The sequence below is a fragment of the Corythoichthys intestinalis genome, chromosome 4, assembly GCF_030265065.1.
Source record: "Corythoichthys intestinalis isolate RoL2023-P3 chromosome 4, ASM3026506v1, whole genome shotgun sequence".
In the NCBI taxonomy this organism is placed as follows: domain Eukaryota; kingdom Metazoa; phylum Chordata; class Actinopteri; order Syngnathiformes; family Syngnathidae; genus Corythoichthys; species Corythoichthys intestinalis.
The window spans coordinates 48,867,294-48,891,155 of record NC_080398.1 but is presented as its reverse complement, the minus strand read 5'-3'; the positions used below and the strand labels follow the sequence as shown (position 1 = coordinate 48,891,155).

The 23,862-nt window shown below is 38.8% G+C and overlaps 1 protein-coding gene across 1 annotated transcript; it reads left to right on the top strand.

The window, feature by feature from the left end:
- Positions 1 to 214: 214 nt before the first annotated feature.
- On the top strand, positions 215 to 23,703 carry tbc1d31 (TBC1 domain family, member 31). Its single transcript, XM_057834913.1, has 23 exons — positions 215 to 623; positions 3,966 to 4,103; positions 4,259 to 4,374; positions 4,533 to 4,711; positions 4,983 to 5,134; positions 8,218 to 8,377; positions 11,370 to 11,561; positions 11,634 to 11,801; positions 12,013 to 12,092; positions 12,169 to 12,315; positions 12,398 to 12,531; positions 12,606 to 12,739; positions 12,820 to 12,999; positions 14,349 to 14,581; positions 14,665 to 14,737; positions 14,811 to 14,890; positions 14,956 to 15,091; positions 15,344 to 15,436; positions 17,223 to 17,309; positions 22,026 to 22,193; positions 22,298 to 22,367; positions 22,568 to 22,699; positions 22,778 to 23,703. Exons 1-23 carry the CDS (start codon positions 553 to 555, stop codon positions 22,912 to 22,914), a joined length of 3,060 nt encoding a protein of 1,019 aa, XP_057690896.1. The 5' UTR covers positions 215 to 552; the 3' UTR covers positions 22,915 to 23,703.
- The last annotated feature ends 159 nt before the right edge of the window (positions 23,704 to 23,862 follow it).

Sequence of the window (23,862 nt, the reverse complement as noted above, 5' to 3'; positions counted from 1 at the left end):
ATTTTCAAAATAAGTTGTGAATAGTAGTAGGTCCATCAATGTTATGTACGATAGCATCAAATAATTAAATCATCCGTATTAACGGCTTTCACATACCCAAATAGTATGAGGAAGAAACATAAAACATTGCAAAAATATATTTGAGATCACTTTAGAAATATATATAATGCCCGCTTTTACGCTGACGGAAATACTGATAGTGGGCGGTCCTATTAGAGCACATCTCCCATGGTGCACCTCTCTGTTTATGTATGACGTACTCTCTCGGCGACGCTAATGAAATCCGGAATAACTGCAAAAGAAGTTGAGGAAGTTACTTTATTTACCGATCAAAAAGTGGGAATACGCCTGTTATGTGAGGCGCATATGGGAGAGCTCTCACATCGAGTGTACAATTGATATTTATTTGTACTTAAAGAAGGCCTTGGTTTTTTTCAAAAATTTCCCGCGGCTCGCCGCGCCAGTGGTGGTTATCTGGATGTAATTGCAGCCTGTCCTGATGCTCCAAGTGCAGCAAACCACATAAATGCACTTTTCGGGGACTTTATTAAAATGGACGTGACAGACATTGGAAACCGAGAAGAGGGGAAACTCAAGCATCGTAAAGTGGCTTCCGGCAAAGGGTAATATCAGTTGTAGCATAGCTGAACCTGCAAGGTCATTTTTAATGCTTGGAATTAGTGCTGCAGCGATTAATCGGCGAACTCGAGTAATTCGATTCGAAACATTCGAATTAAATTTGCTGATTTGAGTTTTCGTCTAATTAAAGTGGTGTTAAATGGTTTGTTATAAAGTGTTTGCATTTGGTTTTATTGATATTGGTGGATATACTGCCCTCCAATGTTTACAGTGAATATGACATAATTCATTTCACATGGCTGAATCCAGCTGCTCCCTGTTAAGACCAACATCAGCTCAGTTTTCATCTTCTTTTTTCTTTTTTTTTATTTTTTTTTTTAAATTAATTCGCAATGCAGTTTTTGGATAGTGTTTTTTTTTTTGTGGGGAAAATGTGTTTGAACCATTTTTCAGAGCATTGTCGATTTTTTTTTGTGGGAATATGTGTTTGAACCATATGTTCAGAGCATTGTAAAAAAAAAAAAAAAAAAAGTTTCATTCATTTAAGCTAGCGGACTTTTGCTATGCATGCTAGCCAACTGTTCTTTTGTTCTACTTAGATCCTCATTTATTTATTTTTTTCATACAGTTTGGGGCTCACGTATTTTATTTTTTCGTGTTCCAATTACACGATTATTCGAACTAACTAGTTCATTGATTAATCGACTACTAAAATAATTGATAGCTGCAGCTCTACTTGGAGTGATAAATTTTCGAATACAGTGTTCAAAATAAATCTCGTTGCCATTAACGGAAACAGACATCCAATCCATTTTATCTGGGGAAGGAGGGGCTGGCGGCAAATCTCCCGGTCAAAGTGGATTGGACGTCTATTGTTCTGTAGTTAAAGTGTGTTTTTAATATAATATGTACTCTGTATCACAGCCAGTGGCAGTAGGTAACGAAGTAAAAGTACTTTGTTACTGAACTTAAGTACATTTTTGTGTATCTGTACTTTACTTGAGTACAAATACGAAGTGCTACTCTTTACATTTACTTCACTACATTTTAAGACATTTGTATCTGTAGTTTTTATTCTACGTTTTAACTTGCCGCCTGCGTTAAACATTAGTTTTGTTTGTTTTTCTCTCATTATGAATCGACTGTTTTGTTGTCATGCCTCCGGCGCAATCAATAAGCCCTGTCCAACTATACCGTTATTGAGCGCTAGAGGGAGCAACATGGTTACAAGAAAGATTAGGCAAGTGAACAAGATATTGACAAATAAAAAACAACAGTGAAAGCAGCGCACCTTCAAATGGGTGCTGCACACTCTTGTACAGTAGTTGGAGGTACGCACCTGACATTTCCTTGCAATCCGACATTAATGGGGAAGTTCAGAATTTTTGACATTTGGCTTAATCTTCAATTTAGCGGAGGTTTAAGTAGTCAGTGGAGTTGATTTCAACAAATTCCGTGCAGTTGATTAGTTATTTGTTAGTTTCAGGGCTCCGGAGTAGCTAAGCTAGCGCGAGTCAATGAGCCGTCCTAGCATGCAACAACATATGCACGCATTAAAATCACAGATGATCCATGCAATCAATAGTGTTGGCTATGTTCTCAGGATGAAGTAATTAAAACTTACCATTGCATGTCAATAACTGCAGTATGAACATCAACATTTGTAATCCAGTAGCTCTGTGGGTAACAGGCTGCAGAGCGGAGAGATATTTTTTCCCACCGGAGTGTTTATGTCGTAGCCAGCAGCAAGTATCCATAGCCTGGTACACCAGACTCACCACTGTTACAGCTATTGAGTCTGGCGACCAATGAGCGGATCAAATTTCCAGGGCGGAGCAAGCCACAGCAAACAGACAGCGGAGTGGACCAATTAGCGACGAGCAGACGTGACTTTGCTAACGTGACACCTCGCTCGGCGCGAACGGAGAAGTTTATTTAACATGGCTAGCGCGAGACAGCCTCTTGTCAATGACTTGTATCTATGTGTTTTTGTTCATTTAAATTGATTTTACCGTGGATTGGAACATATTCTCGGCTCTCCCGTTCGTCATCTGTGCTGTTGTGGAGACGACTTCCGACGCACAAGAGTGACGTTGCGCGTTAAGAACACGTCACGCAAGTAAAGTAGTCTGATTGCACTGTTGATTTTGTTCTTGCTCAAGAGGCTGTTAATGGGCTGGGTCCCAGACTATTCTCACCGTGTTTGAAAAATACTGGTAGAACAGGCTGGCCGTGCCAGGCAAAAGTATCGACAATTTATATTGTTCCTTATTCTTCATAGGGAATTTGTTGAAACACTCATTTGCCCATTTCTTCTGTCTTGTTTCCACAGCCGCTAAATGCACATTTCACTATGTTTCCATTCTTTAGTCAAGACTCTGTAGACTGTTGCTGCATTTGAGGAAAGTGGGAAATCGGCATTTCCCAACCTACGACCAGGATTAATATTGTTGGAACGCCACTTGAACTGGGAGGCCGTAGTCGCGAAGTCAGGAAAAAAAAGTACCCCCATTCACGAGTTGCTACCATTAGACAAAATGTGCTTCCCGTCGAAAAGCAAACCGTCAATAGTAAAACTGAAGAAGGCAGTTCACAGTGTGGCCAATTTACCTTCGACGTCGTTTTTCCTCCATTATTGGATCGTTAACGAGAAGCCATGTTTGCTGGAGGTCAACATGTCTTTTGATGGCCAAAATAAAAAAACGCTTGGAACGATTTGAGGTCGCAACTGGTACCATCTGAGTGGAATAAGTCCGACTTTCCACCTTCCTCGAAAGCAGCATGTGCACGAGTGGCCGAAACACTCCTATCGATTGTGGTCGCATTACGCAGTTAAAAAAATAGTCCCCCAGAAATAAATGAATTACAGCTGTTTGGTGTGACATTGGGTTGGCCGCATAGGTATTTTGAAAAACAATCTGCGTTTTTAATTTATTTAACTATGTTAGATCTGTTAATATTGTTTTTTATTGCCATGCTAGGAAGGGACCATTGACTTGTGCTAGCTTAGCCACTCCGGAACTCCGAAATCAATAAATAACTAATTACACGAAATTTGTTGACTTCAACTCCACTGACTAATTAACCCCCGCTAATTCGAAGACTAAGTCTAATGTCAAAAATTCTGAACTTACGCTTTAAGATAAGTTTTGGAGTTGTTGTTTTTTTTGAGCTGGTTAAGCTTGTGTTTACAGTGCAGTTATTTTTATTACTTTTTTTTTATTCCTTTCGCACGTGTAATATATTTAAAATATAAAATGAATATCATCACATTTTTGCCTTGAGCGAAAATGCTTTGACTTTTTACTTCGTAAGTTCGTAGAAATTATTTCTCTTTTTTGTATGTTGCTGCTTTCCTTCTTAGTGTGTTATTTTTATTTCCATAGTGTGGTGTTGACGGTCATCCGTACAGCTCAGCAGGCAAAGGTGCGTTTTCTCCATGCTGTCTTTGACGTCACAGGAGAATCCTTCTTGGCTGGTGATCACCACGGCAACATCTATGCCATTGACATAGGTAAAAACAGGTGTGTGCACTATTGTTTCCCCGTTAGAAGCCTAACGTATTCTATAAAACATTTCTGCTACCTGACACACATTTTATTGACATTTGAATTTTTATTGTGTACTTGGCAACACAGTACAAGAATTTGAAAATGTTTTACACTCAATCTTTGGACAGATTTCGTCTCGTGCAGAAAACAGGACAGCCCTGCACTGCTTTGGCTATAAGCTTGACTCGGACCACAGAATTCCTGGTGGCATTTGTAGACAATACCGTCAGGTGTTATGACCAAGGTATGACAAGGGTCTGCACACCAAGTACAATTTTCTTTCATTCATTTCGGTTGTATTTTTCCTGACAGATTTTGTCGGTCATTGATGTTTAATATTTTGTTACACAATCCACCTCAATAACCAGAAATTAACCTTTTTTCATTGTGCTTTTTGCAAAGACACAAAACAAATGGTCGGTTGGATGCGCGGTCACGAAGGGGCCGTTTCGTCAATCTCCATCCATAGCTTGGGCCGCTATGCCGTCACCACATCCTCAGACACTGCTCAGTTGTGGGACCTAGACACGTTTCAGAGGAAGAGAAAGCTCAACGTCCACAAGTCAGTTGGCATACAAAAGGTAAAGAATTTTTTTCTCGGAAGTAACGTGGTCCTATTGCCTTATAGTAGGGTTTACGGGGTCGTTTTTGAACAGCAGATGAAGTCAGCAAATATGACTCCTTTGCTTGATTATATTTTGAGAGCACCATCCCATATGACTATGGTGTAGTTCCGCTGCTAAAGAATGAATTTCCACCCGTCAGACTAGGTGACAGAAATGCATGAAATCATTATCCCGTTCTTGAATTTTTAAGCAACGTAATGGTGTCCCTTTTTTTTTTTTTTTTAAGGTTTTCTTCCTCCCTCACAGCAACACCATCCTCAGCTGTTTCAGTGATGACTCCATCTTTGCTTGGGAGAGCACCACGCTGGTGTGCGAATACCAGCTTCCCGTGCCGGACTTTGGACCTCGGCTCTTCTACAAGACTTTCGCTGTGACCCAGTGAGTCTCTTGCATCCCTGCCATACTGTCCAATATCTGTGTGCCACCTGAGCATACATTGTAGTTTTGAATTTACCAACATTCAGCATGCAGTAAAGTGGATGTGGAATGAGACGGAAAAGAGACAGATGAGAAACTGATATAGTTGGAAAAACTTGTTAACCCTTTAACACCATACGTGTCGGCAGCGACGCATTTACGCATATCGTCTTTGAAGCTTCGTCACGCTGTAATTACGTCACGCACGTGCCGCTGGTTGGTCTCATTTGAAAGTGCGGAAGTTGATGTCCACACCAGTTTTTATTTGAAGTCAATCGACCAAGTAAAACGGGAGATAATGTCATTTGAGTTTTATAGTTTTATTGCACTCATAAATATGCTTTAAAACGCTGCATGGACCATGTATCTATCTCCATATTTCCATCATTTTTTTGTCCTTTTTCATAACCGAAAGCAGCACAAAAGACTACATATTCCAAGAGCCATTATGATGTCAAGAAGGACAAACCGAATGTGAACATTTTTAATAAATTTCCGAGCGAGGCGCCAACTAAGGAAAGGGAGACATGCGAAGCAAGCAACGGCCGGTTGAATTGAGCGAGCGACTTTGAAACGCCCAGAATAATGAATCTAAAACTAAATTTAGCGCAAGCTAATGCATTATTTCATTAACTTAAGGAACAAGATCAGCCGTAATTGTCGTTGTTTTCTTCGGATGAGTCGGCGTCTCAGCGAGTAAAAGGGACAGCAGCGCACAAACGGCGAAAGAGTAGGCTGTGTGACGTTTTTTCTTCACTAAAATCTTTAAAATTTTTATATAGATGTGTGTTTGAGAAGCTTGATTGCATGTGCGTATACTGTATATTTTTGATAAGGTGATGGGTACAGCACCTAACTTTACAAAGACATATCCTCCAAACCCTTTTTGTGTTAGATGATATATATATATTTTTTCTCACTATTTTGCACTTTTTTCCTCACTATTTTGCACTGTGTATAACCTGTTTTGACCATAGTACGTGTAAAGGCCAAAAACGCCTATGACTATACCTGCTGTTTGTGTTGAATTGTCAAACATAAAACTATTCAATCTTATTTTTTTCCTATTGAATGTTTATCCTAACGAGTTGAATAAATATTATCAAGCTTTAAAACGGTTGGTTGAGCATGTTTGGTTGTCAATGGGACATCGACATTAACAATTTTGAAAAAATATTTTGGGATTTTTTTGTCTTTTTGGGTCCAAAATGTGGATTATAATTGGTCAGTGAAGAAAACAACAGTTTGGACATGAAGTTCAAGGTGTCCTGAAAAAAGGGACCCAATTTGGCCATTGTGAACATTTTTTTCTTGGAAATATAAAGGCAACATCAAATGCATGCAAATTTGGCCAAAATAGGCTTAGGTGTTAAAGGGTTAACAGGCAATTATTTGGAGAGGAAATTGAATGTTGTAATTAAAGCACAGGTTTTAGTTTTGAGGGAAATACCTTTGCAACAACATGACTAGGGATGTCCCGATTCGATCACGTGATCGGAAACTGGGCCGATAGAGCCATTCCTCAGAGGATTGGAATCGCGTGAAAAAGGTCGGGTTTTAATTTTTTTTTTTTAAATCTTTGTTTTTATACTTAATGCTTGTACAACATTTCTCTCACCCTCTCTCCTGCTAAGCAGTGTGACCAAACTAATCGCTCAAAATATTATTCTAATTCACGTAATAATGCCATTTAAGCCTTTTTTTTTTTTTTTTCATCCCGTCGTAGGAACTTTAATCCTAGTTTATGTTGTGCATTGTTTCAAATAAATTGTTTTGTAATTCTAAGCATTAAGAATTCATATTTTTGAAAGTAAGCTGAATAATAATTAGTTAAATTGTATGATTGTTTTTTAATATAAAAAATATTTAAAGAAGGGCTGTCAAAATTATCGTGTTAATGGGTGGTAATTAATTTTTTAAATTAATCACGTTAAAATGTTTGACGTATTTAACGCACATGCCCCGCTCGAACATTAGAATGACAGCACACTGTCATGTGCACTTGTTACTTGTGTTTTTTGGCGTTTTGTCGCCCTCTGCTGGCGCTTGGGTGCGACTGACTTTATGGGTTTCAGCAGAATTAACATTGTGTAATTATTGACATCAACAGTGGTGAGCTACTAGTTTATTTTTTAATTGGAAAATTTTACAAATTTTATTAAAACGAAAACATTAAGAGGGGTTTTACTATAGAATTTCTATAACTTCTACTAACATTATCTTTTAAGAACTACAAGTCTTTCTATCCATGGATCACGCTAACAGAATGTTAATAATGTTAACGCCATCTTGTGAATTTATTGTTATAATAAACAAATACAGTACTTATGTACAGTATATTGAATGTATATATCCGTCTTGTGTCTTATCTTTCCATTCCAACAATAATTTACAGAAAAATATGGCATATTTTATAGATGGCTTGAATTGCAATTAATTACAATTAATTAATTTTTAAGCTGTGATTAACTCGATTAAAAATTTTAATAGTTTGACAGCCCTAATTTAAAGTAATAATTGGCTTGGATTTTCGGCTATCACTTTTTGGCCTCTGTTGTCTATTATTTGGTTTTCGGTTTTAGATAAGGGTTTTCATTTCGGTTCATCCCTAATAATTATCTATTTATTTTCGTCGTCAATTTCGACTCCACTTGTGCTGTCACGTGTCAGGGTCATTCGTGATTCTTGTTGAAGTGAGCTGCAACCATAGACAGGGGATACTAGAGGCTATCATCATTTTCACACTGTTGTTGTGAATGTCAAATATACTAGTATATGGCTAGCTAGCTACAATTCCTGAAAATCGTTTGCAGTAGGATGTAATAAAATTAGCTAAACAAACTTTGTTTTTTTGTTCTTCATTCATCTGTTTAAAAAATAAATAAATAAAAAGTTTGACAATCATTGGGCAATATATTGAAAAGCGTTTTGCATTATGCCTTTGCTGATGTGGATCATATCGCAATAACGTTAAGCAACAATACCAAGCCCTAAGGATCACTGTTATTTTGTTGCTGTTTGTTTATTTATTTTACCTATGACAGAGATGGTAAGATGCTGGCAGCTGGGGGAAGGTCCAACCTGCTGCACCTGTGGTGTTTGGACAGCAAAAAGCTGGTCAAGGTGATCCAGATGCCCACTCCAATTCGGACTGTCAGACAGCTGGAATTCCTTCCTAACAGATTTGATGGAACATCTAGTCAGGTACACCTGCTTTGCTTGCTAGACAAGGTGATGCCATTGGAACCCATCTGGACTTTAGGCATTTATGCACACTAGGCATGTACCGGTATGAGATTCTGATGGTATGATAACCTTAAGCAAAAATATCACGGTATTGCAATTACTTGTGCAAGATAATTATTGGTCCCATAATTATTGGTCTGATAATAGGAATTATGACGTCATCCCGATAAATCCAATAACATTTATAATAGGACCGATAATATGTACTCTTCTGGCTTTGCAGTTTACACAATAGTATGGGAAATCAGCTGACCATTTGCGGGGCATTGCTCCTACCTGCTGGTCAGAATAAGTCAATGCACCTATTTTTTGTTACAGTGGTTTGGTTCAATCACTTTCACATTGCGGTGTCTAGCGGTAGCATTGACAGTCGTGAATGCTTTCTGTTACGTTTCCGCCTCGAAAATATATGTAAGTATTTTATGTTTATTATTACATATGGATGTGCAAAATATGTTTACTTCTGTGGTGAAGGGTAATATGTACAGAACTTCATAAGTTGTGTTATAGAAGCCAGCCAATGCTTTAGTAGCTCAAGCTAGTGTGCTATGCTATACATATAATAGTTGTGTATATAAGTGTATTGTGCAGTTTGTTGTATATTGAATATTGAATATGTGTATTTTACTGTTGTACTTTCACAATATTAAGACTAGTGTCTTCCCATAAAAGCAAGAAAAGACCAAACCTTGTGGGTTATGGAAGTGCATTCATTCTTAGCTGGCTGTCAGGTAGTGCAGAAGTGAAATGCACTGTTTTGTTCATGTCATTATGAAAAATCTGATGAGATCAAAGGCAAATCTATGTTGAATCCACCACAATTTTTTTTTAAACCTCCAGGTGTTCAAAAACTCAGGTTATACATTTAAAACATTATATATTTATTAGTGGTTATCGATATCGGTATCGGCTTTGAGGAGCAGGAAGTTATCGATATCGGTTTCAAAAAATGGATATTGTGCACCACTAATTGCAATACAGCTCTAAAATGGGTTACTTTGAAACATCTGGGTTCAATTTTTTTTTTTTAATTCCAATTAAGAGGATTTTTATTTTTCAAAACATTAGGAAATTGGAACATAAGTATAATGTTAAGGTAAAATACATTTTAAAAAATAAATAACTGAAATGTTCTAAATAAAATTTAAATAAATGCAGTCCTTTAGGTTAGCGTAAACCCACAGCCACACACCCACAGCTCAACATTATTACAATCAGAACAAAAATAATTGAATTATTTTCCATAAAAGCACGTTTGTATGACTCATATAATGTTTACATTATACACACACTGTCTTTCTCAACACACAGTTGCCAGAGGGAAAAAAAACACATGTTTTACTGTCGCTAGACACACTAAACACACTGGAGTTAATTCTCGTAGCTGGTTGGAAATGTTCATGACATTGTTTACTAACCTTTAATTTTGTATAAATGCAAAATCATAGTTGTATTGATTTCATTTTGTCTACACTTATAGATTAGTTGAATTTTTCTTTTATCCCAGACAATAGTTATCGGTGGTTTAAATACCTGTTAGCTGACATGTTTCGGCAAATACTTCAGCCTTCATCAGAGCGTGACTGGTGTTTGTGTGATGTTTCCTTATTAGCTGATGGATGAAGGCGTGACTAGTCACGCTCTCTGCTAGCTATTCACTCTTCCAGGATGCTGGTCCAGGTAGTACGTCTATACTACCTGGACCAGTAGAGAGCCTACTATTGTCAGTTAGAGTTATTTAGAGAACTACTACCTGGACCAGTAGAGAGCCTACTACCTGGATCAGCATCCTGGAAGAGTGAATAGCCAGCAGAGGGCGTGACTCACCTGTCAATCTGACAGGTGAGTCACGCCTTCATCCATCAGCTGATAAAGATGCGTCACACCAACACCAGTGACTCTCTGATGAAGGCAGAAGTGTTCACCGAAACATGTCAGCTAACAGGTATTTAAACCACCTATAGCTATTGTCTGGAATAAAAGAAAAAATCAATTAATGTGAAATTATATTGAAAGGCTTGCCTCCTCAGCAGCCACCCTAGGTAAACATGTTATACATGTTGGTTGGTCCTCCTCCTCCAAGCCGTAGCCTTCTGTAACTTTTCTATAGCCGAAGTATTCCCATACCAGCGATTCCGTTTTCTTCGATGGGGGGAAAAAGTTCAGGAGTTTCCCCTCCTCTAGCCATAGTGTGGCAAAGCTGACTCACTGACTTTGAGCAACAACAGAGGGGGGAGGGTTGTTGCCTGGTACACCAGACTCACCGCTGTTCCAGCTATTGAGTCTGGCCACCATTCAAGCGGATACAATTTCCAGGGCGGAGCAAGCCACAGCAAACAGACAGTGGGGTGGACCAATCAGCGACGGGCAGACGTGACATTAGTAATATCACGAGGGAAGGACGAGGGACTTGCGCGCGGAAGTAAACATACGAAGAGAGCGGAGTTTATTCACCATGGCTAGCGCGAGACAGACTGTTGTCAATGACTCGTGTCGATGTGTTTTTGGTAATTTAAAACTGATTTTACGTGTGGATTGGAACATATTCTCGGCTCTCCCGTTGACCATCTGTGTTGTGGAGACGACTTTCGACGCGCAAGAGTGACGTTGCTCGTTAAGAACACGTCACGCAAATAAACGAATCTGATTTGTCGATTGATTTTGTACCTGCTCGAAAAGGCCGTTAATGGGATGGTTCCCAGACTATTTCTCTCAGTGTTTGAAAAATACAGGGAGAATAGTCTGGCAGAGCCAGGCAAGGAGGGTTGAGCCTTGCAGCTGCAAGCGAGGGATTTCTCCCTGCATTTTTGGGACATGAAAAATAGCTAATACCGTAGGGACGGCATGACGGAAAATGTTTGCGGTTTCAAAACGTGACGTTTTCATACCACGGTATACCTTGAAACCGGTAATCGGTACATGTCCAATTCACACCTTCTTCTCTTCACAGACTTTGGGTGTGTTGAGTCAAGATGGAATTATGCGCTTCATTAACATTAATACCTCCAAGCTACTCTTTTACATCGGCTCCCGCAACAACACCATAAACACAGTAGCTGTCAGCCCCACCGCTTGTTATGTGGCAGCCATCTTGGATGACGGCAGCATCAGCATCTTCAGCATTCAGAGTCTCCTAGAGGAGGCATGTGACTTACAGAGTGAAGCTAGAAGGGTTTGTCAGAAACGGTGGCTTGTAACCCTCTGTTCTCCACAGCTTTCCCTCCCACAGGTGACAATAGTCTCCGACAATGTAGAGAATCAGGCACCGTTAAACCTGAAGGTCAAGTCTGAAACGATTCAAAGACTTGCCAGTCATGCAGGTGGGCAGAAGAAGGTGAAGATCCGTTCCCGCGCTGCTGGATCTGCAGTAGAAAATAAGGAGGTAGGAATATAAACAAGAACAATATTTTGATTACTGAAGTACGGTCGTTTCCCTAGTTGGTATTCTTCCCCGACATGTCATGAAAGGAACAATGAGAAGGAAAAAAAACAGCGTTGAAGAAAAACCATGAGGCTTTAATCTATGTAATCTTCATCTCATTCTGCTGTTATGATTTTTCAATGATTTTTGTTTTAATATTTGCATTGAACAGAACCAACTCCCTGGTGGTCTTAACAAGACCCGACTCGTGAGTATTCTCAAAACATATGGAGAATATCCTGCGAAATACAGGTAGTACAATTCTCTCTTGAATTTGGAGCTCTAGCTTGTACACGAATGTCACCTGTTACTACCCAATACTTTTTAGAACGTTTGTGTGGCGCTCCTTGCTGTGTGTGCCTGACAACTATGGCGCATACAGCAGTCTGATAGATAAAGGTCTCCACTCAGCCTATCTCAGCCTTCATGAGAAGTATCCTATCAAAAGCCAAAAGCTCCAGAGGGGGCTGCAGAGGTAATCGGCCTTCTTTCCTTAATTCAGAATCTTCTTAATGCAAAATTTGGAGTGCTAATCTTCTCCATCCATACACTCGCAGGGTTTTGTCCGCACTCTCTCACTGGGCTGCCATCTTTGGAGAGGCGGAATATCTTCCACTATTAGCCTTCCCTTTTGTCAAGCTCTTTCAGAACAATCCCATGCTGTGCTTTGAGGTGGTGGCCACTGTTTTAGGTACGTTTAGATCATGACAGGGATTTTTGTCAGACGAGAGCTGTGTGTTAAGCCAACTTGGTACTGTGTCATAGTTAATTGGTGCCAACACTGGTTTGAATACTTCCCCAACCCTCCTCTGAACATCCTGAGCATGGCAGAGAACATTCTGGCACATCATGACCAGGAGCTGCTGCAACACTTGGTGGACTGTGGTATTACCTCTCAGGTAGGTGTCCGTGATGACACATGATCTGCATTTGCTTTATGTCACTTTGCAACCAAATTGTTTTTGTGCATTTGTGGCAGCTTTATGTGTGGCCCCTCTTGGAGACTTTATTCTCAGAGGTTTTAACCCGTGACGAATGGCTCAGACTCTTCGACAACATCTTCTCCAACCATCCGTCCTTCCTAATTATGGCATGTGTGGCTTACCTGACATGCTGCAGGGAACCCCTCCTGCTCTGTTCACACAAACAGGACTTTGAGGTGATCTCGCTTGAAAATAGTAGTATAATAGGTGTTTAGATTAGAGATAGACCGATATGGGTTTTTCAGGACCTATACTGATATGGATTATTAGTAGTTAGAGAGGCCAATTGCAGATTTTTGGAGCCGATATTTATTTCCAGTAAAAGTGTAAAAATTGGCGTAAAAACATAATTAGTGTACACACTGAACTTCATTGAATTTTACTGATGTTATCAGCAGTCATCTTTTAAATAATTCACAGACATATTGGGACGTAATACGAGTTAGCAGAGCTGCCGCTAAGGTTTACACTGCTCTTATGTTTTTATTACTAGGGCTGTCAAAATTATCGCGTTAACTGGCGGTAATTAATTTTTTAAATCAATCACGTTAAAATATTTGACGCTTTTAACGCACATGCCCCGCTCAAACAGATTAAAATGACAGCACGGTGTCATTTCCACTTGTTACTTGTGTTTTTTGGTGTTTTGTCGCCCTCTGCTGGCGCTTGGGTGCGACTGATTTTATGGGTTTAAGCTCCATGAGCATTGTGTAATTATTGACATCAACAATGGCGAGCTACTAGTTTATTTTTTGATTGAACTTTATTAAAACGAAAATGTTAAGAGGGGTTTTAATATAAAATTTCTATAACTTGTACTAACATTTATCTTTTAAGAACTACAGGTCTTTCTATCCATGGATCGCTTTAACAGAATGTTAATAATGTTAATGCCATCTTGTTGATTTATTGTTATAATAAATAAATACAGTACTTATGTACAGTATGTTGAATGTATATATCGTCTTGTGTCTTATCTTTCCATTCCAACAATAATTTACAGAAAAATATGGCATATTTTATAGATGGTTTGAATTGCGATTAATTACGATGAATTAATTTTTAAGCTGTGATTAACTCGATTAAAAATTTTAATCGTTTGACAGCCCTAGTTATTACGCTACTCACTGTAACATTGGTAGTAGTGGAAAGGCACAATACAAGCATAACTCCATTTGCCATTTCCATTTAACCAATCAGAGGACGGGGTGAACTCTAGTACAGGAGATGGCAGGCAGGAGAGAAAGGCATGGCTGCATTTGAGCAGAAATAACCCAGTTTTAAATTGATTTTTTTTTTTTTTTCATATCCGCCGGTCAGATTTTAAAAAAAAAAAAAAAAAAAAAAAGGCCAATACCCATATACGTCCAATTTCCAAATATCGGTGCTGATAAACGGTCTATCTCTAGTTTGAAGTCTCACACAATGCTGATTTTAACTCTTCAAACTTTCAAGATAAGAAATTTACCAAATGTGTTTCCTGTCTGAAACGTGCTCAACATTTCTTAATTTTTTCACGCGTTAGTATTTTTTCCACAATCGGAACAACTTGGACATGGATGCCATGCTCAAAGAAGCCTACCGGCTGATGAGTAAAACACCGGCATCCATCCATCCCACAAGAATGCTCTCTGACTTCACGCCGCTGACCAAAGGCCAGTACCCTGTTTTTAACCACTACCCAGAATTTATAATAGAATATCAGAAACGGGAGATGGAAAAAATAAGACGGCAAGAGTTGGAGTACCTCCAGGAAAGGTGATGTTGCTATGTTTCTTCAAATATAATTTTTTGCTGATTTTAAAAAAAAATTTAAAAGCATGCACACTTGATGTCAATAGGCAAGGTTTGATGGCGATGCGTTCAGATTTGGTGCAGCGCCAAGCCGAAGAGGATGACTTTTATGTGCAACAGGTAGAACGTCAGACAGTGTGTTAGATAAGAGGACACTTAGGAAAAAAACAACTTGATTTCTTTTACTTTAAAGGAGAGGCTAAAGAGAGCTGAAGAGGAGCGCAGAAAAATGCTGGCACAAGAGGAAGAGAAACTAACAGTGCATAGGAAAAAGTAAACACTCACAGCATATTTTATGTACATATTTTCTTTGAATAGTATTTAATGGTGATGGGTAGTTTGGCAGCCATGAAGAAAGACCTAAACGTGAAGGAGTTAAATATGCTGGAAGAAAACCGAAGGCGTCTCCTCAAACTCCAGCAAGAGCTCCAAGTCTCGCAAATAAATAAACTGGACCAGGAGATCATGAGGCAGGTGAGTAGGACATCTTCAGGGACACCAATGATCAAAAAATGGATTGGACATCTCGCGCCGTCACTGACAGCCAAAGCCACTGTTAAGACCATAATGATTTAAATTAGGTATGTTTGGCTGAAAATGGCAAATGACTGACATTTACCATTTATGAATTTGATTGGAAAATGAAATTATTGTTTGACAAACTAAAAGGTCCTCTTAACTCTTCAAGCATGATGCAGTGCATTCTGATGAGAAATTTTGTTGCAGATAGAACTCCGTGAGCAGGAATCAACTGCAGCAGTCCAGGATTTGGACTTAAGGCAAATGGAGCTGGAAGTACAGCGGAGACACCTTGAGCAGGTGACAACCTTTTTTCAGTACACAAAGTTAAATGGAAATTATACATTCATTCATTTTCTGAGCCGCTTATCCTCACAAGGGTCACGGGGGTGCTGGAGCTTATCCCAGCTAACTATGGGCAGTAGGCGAGGTACACCCTGAATCAGTTGCCAGCGAATTGCAGGGTACAAGAAGACGAATAACCATTCACGCACACACTCATTCCTAAGGACAATTTAGAGTGTTCGATCAGCCTAACATTGATGTTTTTGGGATGCGGGAGGAAATCGGTGTATCCGGAGAAAACTTACGGAGAACATGCAAACTCCACACAGGAAGGCCAGAGCCTGGGATTGAACCCGTGATCTCAGAACTGTGAGGCTTACATGCTAGCCACTCAGCCTGCGTGCCACTAAGGATGAAAATCAGGAAACTAGTCTATGTAAAGGTTGCAACAACTAATCGATTAATAAAGAAATTTGATAATCAAATTTTGCCAGCAGCTATGAGCAGTCCCGTTTGGGTCCTTGTTTGTGTGTAATGTTAGGCTTTGCGTGCACGCTAGTGATTAGAGCAAGAGAGACCGAGTTCACTGCTACTCTCAGGTTGGGTTGCTGAATCAATAATATTACAAAGTGTCGAGAGTTAGATTTTCTTTTGTGCTGTTAGAACCAGTGTGCCTATATCAGAGGTGAGTAAATGAAGCCACTTGTATTGTTTGTATTCTTTGTAGATGAGACATTACTACATAGCACGGACCGCTACGCTAGTTAGCGATTGTGCTAATCAGTGTCATAAGTGTCTGTATTGTGTTTTGAGGAAGCATATTAGCACTCGTCTTATTGTTAGATAGTAAACTTGTCTTATTTATTTTTAATAAAGAAACCATACACATACACATAAGCCCATTCATATAACAGCTTAGTCTCCTTTCAAAAACTCAAACTGTAAATTGTCATACAAGAGAGTGTGCTTTGAAATTGGATTTAGATTGTATTTATAGAACAACTGTTTGATTTAAAAAAAAAATGGATTCATTACAGTCTGCCTCCAACTTATTCAATTTTGTTGTTTAGTTTGTTTAAAGAAAATAAATGAGTCATTAACACAATTTGTATCAGCGCTTTGCCAACAAGAAAAAAAATGTCAATCAGCAGCACATTTTTTTATTTGAATGAACAGGACTTTTGTCGGATTTGTGTACTGAGTAAGTATGTTTTATACTCAGAACCTTTATTAAAAACTTCAATAAGTTTTATGCACGTAAAACAGTACAGTTGTAGACTACAGTTAATTCAGGAAGTTGTAATAGAATATTATTTTTGAAGGAAAGTCATCCATTTTTTCTTCATTGTTACTTACTTAAAACATGCCTAAAACAACTTCAAGTTAATTATATAATCATTTTTGAAGGTAATTGAAAAGTAACATTTATCCGATTAATTGTTTAATTATTCGTCCGATTAATCAATTATAAAAACTATCGTTAGTTGCAGCCCTACTAATGTCATTTGGTGTAAATATCCCATAATACAATTTGGATACTTGCAACTTATAGTCCCTTGCGAACAAATTCATTTGGCGTCCACCCAGATGCACTTCATATTTTGGGGCGTGGAGGCCACACTTACTCGAAATGCGATGTCTATGTATGTGGTGGACACCTGGTGTTTATGGGCGTAAGGTATTTTATATGACCAAAAATAGTCACTTGCCCTTCAAAGGGTTAAACAAATGTTGGCTTTAAAAGCCACTTGCCTGATGTTTCGCCATCCACATCTTATTGTCTTGATGCATTTTTTTTTAGCAACTGTGCAAGGAGCAGCTTCGCATAGAACGGCAGGTTGAAGACATGAGAAAGAAGAGCCCACAAAGGGAGAGCACAAAAAAACAGGTGAGATCAGAAATGAGCATCTGCTTTATCTGTAGGATGTCCCCACTTATCAATCCAGGGTATCCGCGGGTTATTAAAAGTATTAAAAAAGCATTGAATTTAGTTTTCCATTATTAAAGGTATTAAAAGTATTAAATTAGCTGTCGTAAGTCGGGAATTTTTTTCACTGTGGTTTTAATTTTCAAGAACATCTCAGTGCAATCTAAATTATATCCGTGACGTTTTTTTTTTTTTTTTTTTAAATCCATAACGAAGATGACGAGTAGAATTTTTACGATGCACTGCACCTCGTGCGTGCGCGCCGTTGGCATCATTAGCATCAACATCACAACAGCAGGCAATCGCACAGTACTGTGTGCTAACGCAAGGAACTGCTCAGATGCCTTAGTTGTTATGTTCAACGAAAGCCTCAACAAGACAACCAAGTCCAAACAGTTGGACCAGCATGTGAGGTATTGGATCGGCGACCAAGTCGCATCCAGATACTTTGGGTCGCAGTTTATGGGTCATGCGAAGGCAGTGGACCTGCTTAACATTTCAAAGTAAGTTGCCAATTTCTCCAATTAAAATGTGTTAGATGCAGTAATGTATTTCTGCACGGTTTGCCTTTCGAATGAATGTGAATTTCGCAGTTTTAACTCAAGAGTTAGCCATGTTCAATGGGGTATTGGCAGGTGCACTAGCCTTAGCATGGATAAACTGGAGTCTTAGATTCACCATCACTCTCAGATACACAACACGGTTGACACTGTCTATTATTGGAACGAGTGCGGGGTAATGTTGATCTGAATAACATGGCATGGTGATAGGCAAATTATAATGTAGGTGATAGTAAAACACCTCCTGGTATATTTAAATGTTTTTTTTTTTGATTAAATAAGAGTATGGATTTTCTCTATCTGATTAAAAGAAATGTCTTCAATAGCTAACAAAGAATGAACATGTGTTTTGTATACTTCTTGTAATGTGATTAGAAAAAAACGATTACCAAGGGAAATGGTCATGTGTAGCTTTATTTTGTGGTAATTAATGGTAAACTACTACCATTTAGTGGCTGTTTTTTAAACTTTCACTGCCAATTGCAAGCACTTAACAATTAAGGTGGCCAACTTGACAATCACCTACCTACCACCTTGACTAGGTCCTCTTAAAAGGGAAACCTGTTGTATTGCAAATGTAATTTCTGAAGTTGCTTTACAATAATAGTGTAAAATCCATTTTATCCTGGGGGAAAAAAATTCTGGAAGACCTTATATTTAAATATGTTTTAATTGTATCTTCAATAAATGTGCTTTCTTTTGTCAAACACACTTAGTAATTGAGGTTAAATTTAATGTTCAGTGCTTAATTTGTTTTATATGATTCAATATTATCTAAATAATGGGTGCGAGAAAAGTATTAATTTTCATTTGAAATGGCATTAAAAAAGGTCTTAAAAGTCTTGAATTTAGATGTTCCAATCCTGCGGGGACCCTGTCAATCACTGAGGCTACCCAAGAAAAATTAGGCCTGGATTAGTATTTTATTTTAATTTTTGAAGTGAAGTGAATGTTAAGGAAGAACAGAGTAACATGAAAAGGTTTTAACAATCAAATCTATTATTTGGGCCCCAAAAGTAAATTTTGATAAGAGGCCCATGCAGCACAATGATGTTGGGTTGTTGCGTTAAACATAAATAAGAATTGATTTGCAAATCAAACTGTATTTAATTGAATACACTACAAAGACAAAATATTCAATGTGCAAACTGATGAACTTCATTATTTTTAGCAGCAAATCATTAACTTAGAATGTTATGGCTACAACACAATCCAAAAAAGCTGAGACAGTTTTATGTTTAACACCTGGGTCACAGCTTTTCTTTTTCTTTAAACGAGATTCAATAAATGTTTGGGAGTTGAGGATACAAATTGTTCAAGCTATATTGTTGAAACTTTTCTGTTGGAATTATTTTGCATACTTGCTTGACGTACAGCTTCAGCTGTCCGACAGTGCGGGATCTACCCGTTGCCATATTTTACATTTCATAATGCTCCACACATTTTCAATGGGAGACAAGTCTGGACTGCAGGCAGGCCAGTCAAGTACCTGCACTATTTTGCTACGAAGCCACACTGTTGTAACGCATGCAGAATGTTGTCTTGCTGAAGTAAGCAGGGGCTTAGGTGAATTACAGGTTGGTTGAATGACTCTTGTTTTTTCTAAACCTGTATGTACAGTGGGGCAAATAAGTATTTAGTCAACCACTAATTGTGCAAGTTCTCCCACTTGAAAATATTAGAGAGGCCTGTAATTGTCAACATAGGTAAACCTCAACTATGAGAGAGAGAATGTGGGGGAAAAAAAGCCCAATAAATTACATTGTTTGATTTTCAAATAATTTATTTGCAAATCATAGTGGAAAATAAGTATTTGGTCTATACCAAAAGTTCATCTCAATACTTTGTTATGTACCCTTTGTTGGCAATAACGGAGGCCAAACATTTTCTGTAACTCTTCACAAGCTTTTCACACACTGTTGCTGGTATTTTGACCCATTCCTCCATGCAGATCTCCTCTAGAGCAGTGGCTGTTGAAAGAGTTGGGAGTTGAAAGTCCGTGTTGCCCAACGACAGCCCCAAAATATCACTGCTCTAGAGGAGATCTACATGGAGTAATGGTTCAAAATACCAGCAACAGTGTGTGAAAAGCTTGTGAAGAGTTACAGAAAATGCTTGGCCTCCGTTATTGCCAACAAAGGGTACATAACAAAGTATTGAGATGAACTTTTGGTATTGACCAAACACTTATTTTCCACCATGATTTGCAAATAAATTCTTTAAAAATCAAACAATGTGATTTTCTGTTTTTTTTTATTTTCCTTATTCTGTCTCTCATGGTTGAGGTTTACCCATGTTGACAATTACAGGCCTTTCTAATATTTTCAAGTGGGAGAACTTGCACAATTAGTGGTTGACTAAATACTTATTTGCCCCACTGTAACTTCTCAGCATTAATGTTGCCATAAAGATTTACATAAAGATTTTTTTTGTCAAGAATCAACAACAAGTGGGACACAATCGTGAAGTGGAACAACATTTATTGGATAATTTAAACTTTTTTAAAAAATAAAAAACTGAAAAGTGGGGCGTGCAATATTATTCGGCCCCTTTACTTTCAGTGCAGCAAACTCACTCCAGAAGTTCAGTGAGGATCTCTGAATGATCCAATGTTGTCCTAAATGACCGATGATGATAAATAGAATCCACCTGTGTGTAATCAAGTCTCCGTATAAATGCACCTGCTCTGTGATAGTCTCAGGGTTCTGTTTAAAGTGCAGAGAGCATTATGAAAACCAAGGAACACACCAGGCAGGTCCGAGATACTGTTGTGGAGAAGTTTAAAGCCGGATTTGGATTTCCCAAGCTTTAAACATCTCAAGGAGCACTGTGCAAGCCATCATATTGAAATGGAAGGAGCATCAGACCACTGCAAATCTACCAAGACCTGGCCGTCCTTCCAAACTTTCTTCTCAAACAAGGAGAAAACTGATCAGAGATGCAGCCAAGAGGCCCATGATCACTCTGGATGAACTGCAGAGATCTACAGCTGAGGTGGGAGAGTCTGTCCATAGGACAACAATCAGTCGTACACTGCACAAATCTGGCCTTTATGGAAGAGTGGCAAGAAGAAAGCCATTTCTCAAAGATATCCATAAAAAGCCTCGTTTAAAGTTTGCCACAAGCCACCTGGGAGACACACCAAACATGTGGAAGAAGGTGCTCTGGTCAGATGAAACCAAAATTGAACTTTTTGGCCACAATGCAAAACGATATGTTTGGCGTAAAAGCAACACAGCTCATCACCCTGAACACACCATCCCCACTGTCAAACATGGTTTGGGCCTGATTTTCTTCAGCAGGGACAGGGAAGATGGTTCAAATTGACGGGAAGATGGATGCAGCCAAATACAGGAACATTCTGGAAGAAAACCTGTTGGTATCTGCACAAGACCTGAGACTGGGACGGAGATTTATCTTCCAACGGGACAATGATCCAAAACATAAAGCCAAATCTACAATGGAATGGTTCAAAAATAAACGTATCCAGGTGTTAGAATGGCCAAGTCAAAGTCCAGACCTGAATCCAATGGAGAATCTGTGGAAAGAGCTGAAGACTGCTGTTCACAAACACTCTCCATCCAACCTCACTGAGCTCGAGCTGTTTTGCAAGGAAGAATGGGCAAGAATGTCAGTCTCTCGATGTGCAAAACTGATAGAAACATACCCCAAGCGACTTGCAGCTGTAATTGGAGCAAAAGGTGGCGCTACAAAGTATTAACGCAAGGGGGCCGAATAATATTGCACGCCCCACTTTTCATTTTTTTATTTGTTAAAAAAGTTTAAATTATCCAATAAATTTTGTTCCACTTCACGATTGTGTCCCACTTGTTGTTGATTCTTGACAAAAAATTAAAATTGTATATCTTTATGTTTGAAGCCTGAAATGTGGCGAAAGGTTGCAAGGTTCAAGGGGGCCGAATACTTTTGCAAGGCACTGTATATACAGCACAGGCTAAAAGTTTGGACATACCTCATGATCATGGCACCCACCTGTTCCTAAATTCCCTGTTATGCTTTTGGCTTGTAGCAACATGCAGTTTCTCAACGAGAAACCAATGAACTATACTTTCAGCTCTGTTTTGGCTCAAGCGCCGGTTTATTTCTACTTGCACAGGAGCTGGAGGCCGTCCCTGCGAAAACGCGCCAATCGGGATCCGACCGCAACTGGCAGCAGGACTCGATGGCTGAGTGCCTCCAAAATGTTGAAGGCCAAATGAGAAGGCGAAAGCTGGCAGAAGGCGATAGGCTGACGCACTCACCGAGAGATGTGACTGGAAGGGAGGTGAGACACAAAATCAAGTGCCGAAACACCAACGGCTCATATTGTTTCGGTTGAATGCAAATTAATTTCGTACAAAATATGTGCTATCTTTGTGTGGTCTGCAGTGGGACGATGTGGTGAGTCAGAGGGCACGCTTAGTGGAACGACCGCAGTCCAGGCCTGCAGCAGACACAAGTAACTACGCACGCACACATTATGAGCACAATTAGTGATGCCTGATGACCATTTATTTTTCAGAAATGACATTTCATAATGCAATAAAGCAAACCTTCGTCTGTGTAATGCAATAAAAATTGAAGGCAGTCCATTAATTTCTCTTTCTAAGGTAAAATAAATACTACATATTTTTAACGCATTCTGCATGGTGTTTTCAGGATATTTAAGACCAGGTATCAACACTAACCATGTTGAGACTGCGACCGTCAGGCCAACCACATCAAAGAGGGCAGGAAGTAACATGGCGTGTCTGAACAGCAGCTCCCCTGCAGAGAGCACCTCTACCAACTGTGAGTCGACTGAGGCAATGTAATGACCAGTTTACAGAGCATTAGACGGTCATCTTACAATGAACTTCTTTCTGTCAGTCTCATTGGACAGAGGCCGGGGACATTTGGACCGCAAAGAGAGAGAACTGATGAAGGAAATTAAAGCTCTGAGAGAGAAGCTTGTTGCGAGAGCCAAAGAGGACAGCATTGACTCATCATACACAGGCTCACACTGACTAGTTTGCACTGTAGCTCTAATATTGAAACTTGTCAATTTACTTCATGATTCTTGTTCATGTTGGATAATTCATGTTGTCTTGTGTTACATTCAACCATGTTGATTATACATACTGTATTTTAAAAGCTGTTTTATATAAAATGTTTTTTTTTTTTTTTTTTTAAATCTAAGGTCGTTCCTTATGTCCAGGTTACTTAGATTTGTTGTCGGAACTTTACAATGCGGGTGAAATTATGAGTAATTTTAAATTCTATTTGGAAAGAGTTCCAACTTTAACCTTTAGATGCGTCAGTGAGTCAAAAATGACCCGGTTAGGTTGTTTTCTTGAAATAACTTCGTAATGTAAAATGGTTATCGATTCATATTCCAGGTATTCCTCAAACAACATGTTTTTGATATAATGCCATTCAGTTTTTTAGCTAACCTTTTATACTTTTGAAGAGATTGAAATTTTTGTGTTACTACCCCAAGCTTCCATAGGTGGGTCAAAAATGATCCACAAGAATTTTCTATGGAATCCAATTGGAACCACCTTTGATTCTTATCAACTTTAGCTGTCAGCAATAAATTGTGGACCACACAGACTAGGTATATAACAAGTGTCACTCCTCAGGAAATTTATTTTACACAGCACAAGCTGATATGTGTACTGTATTATCTTCACATCGTATTTTGTGTATGTGTCTTTCATGACGGTTATTATTTGTCAACAAACTAGCCTACTTCATAACTTGCTAGCTAACTAAGCGAATATTTCTGTATATGTAGTGTGTGTGTATTTATTTAAAGCAGTGTTTTTCAAACCTTTTTCTGAGTCCCGGCACGTTTTTACATAGGAAAAAATATCGTGGCACACCACAAACCAAAAATGTTCCAAAATTACTTTCTGTACAGTATATTTAATCATCCAATAATTTCTCAATATTTATTCGAACTCAGTGTGACT

Coding starts and splice junctions, on each gene's coding strand:
- tbc1d31 (XM_057834913.1), top strand. CDS start 553: ATGGACGTGACAGACATTGGAAACCGAGAAGAGGGGAAACTCAAGCAT. Junction 5,135..8,217: donor AAGACTTTCGCTGTGACCCA/GTGAGTCTCTTG, acceptor TACCTATGACAG/AGATGGTAAGATGCTGGCAG. Junction 22,194..22,297: donor GAGATGTGACTGGAAGGGAG/GTGAGACACAAA, acceptor TGTGGTCTGCAG/TGGGACGATGTGGTGAGTCA.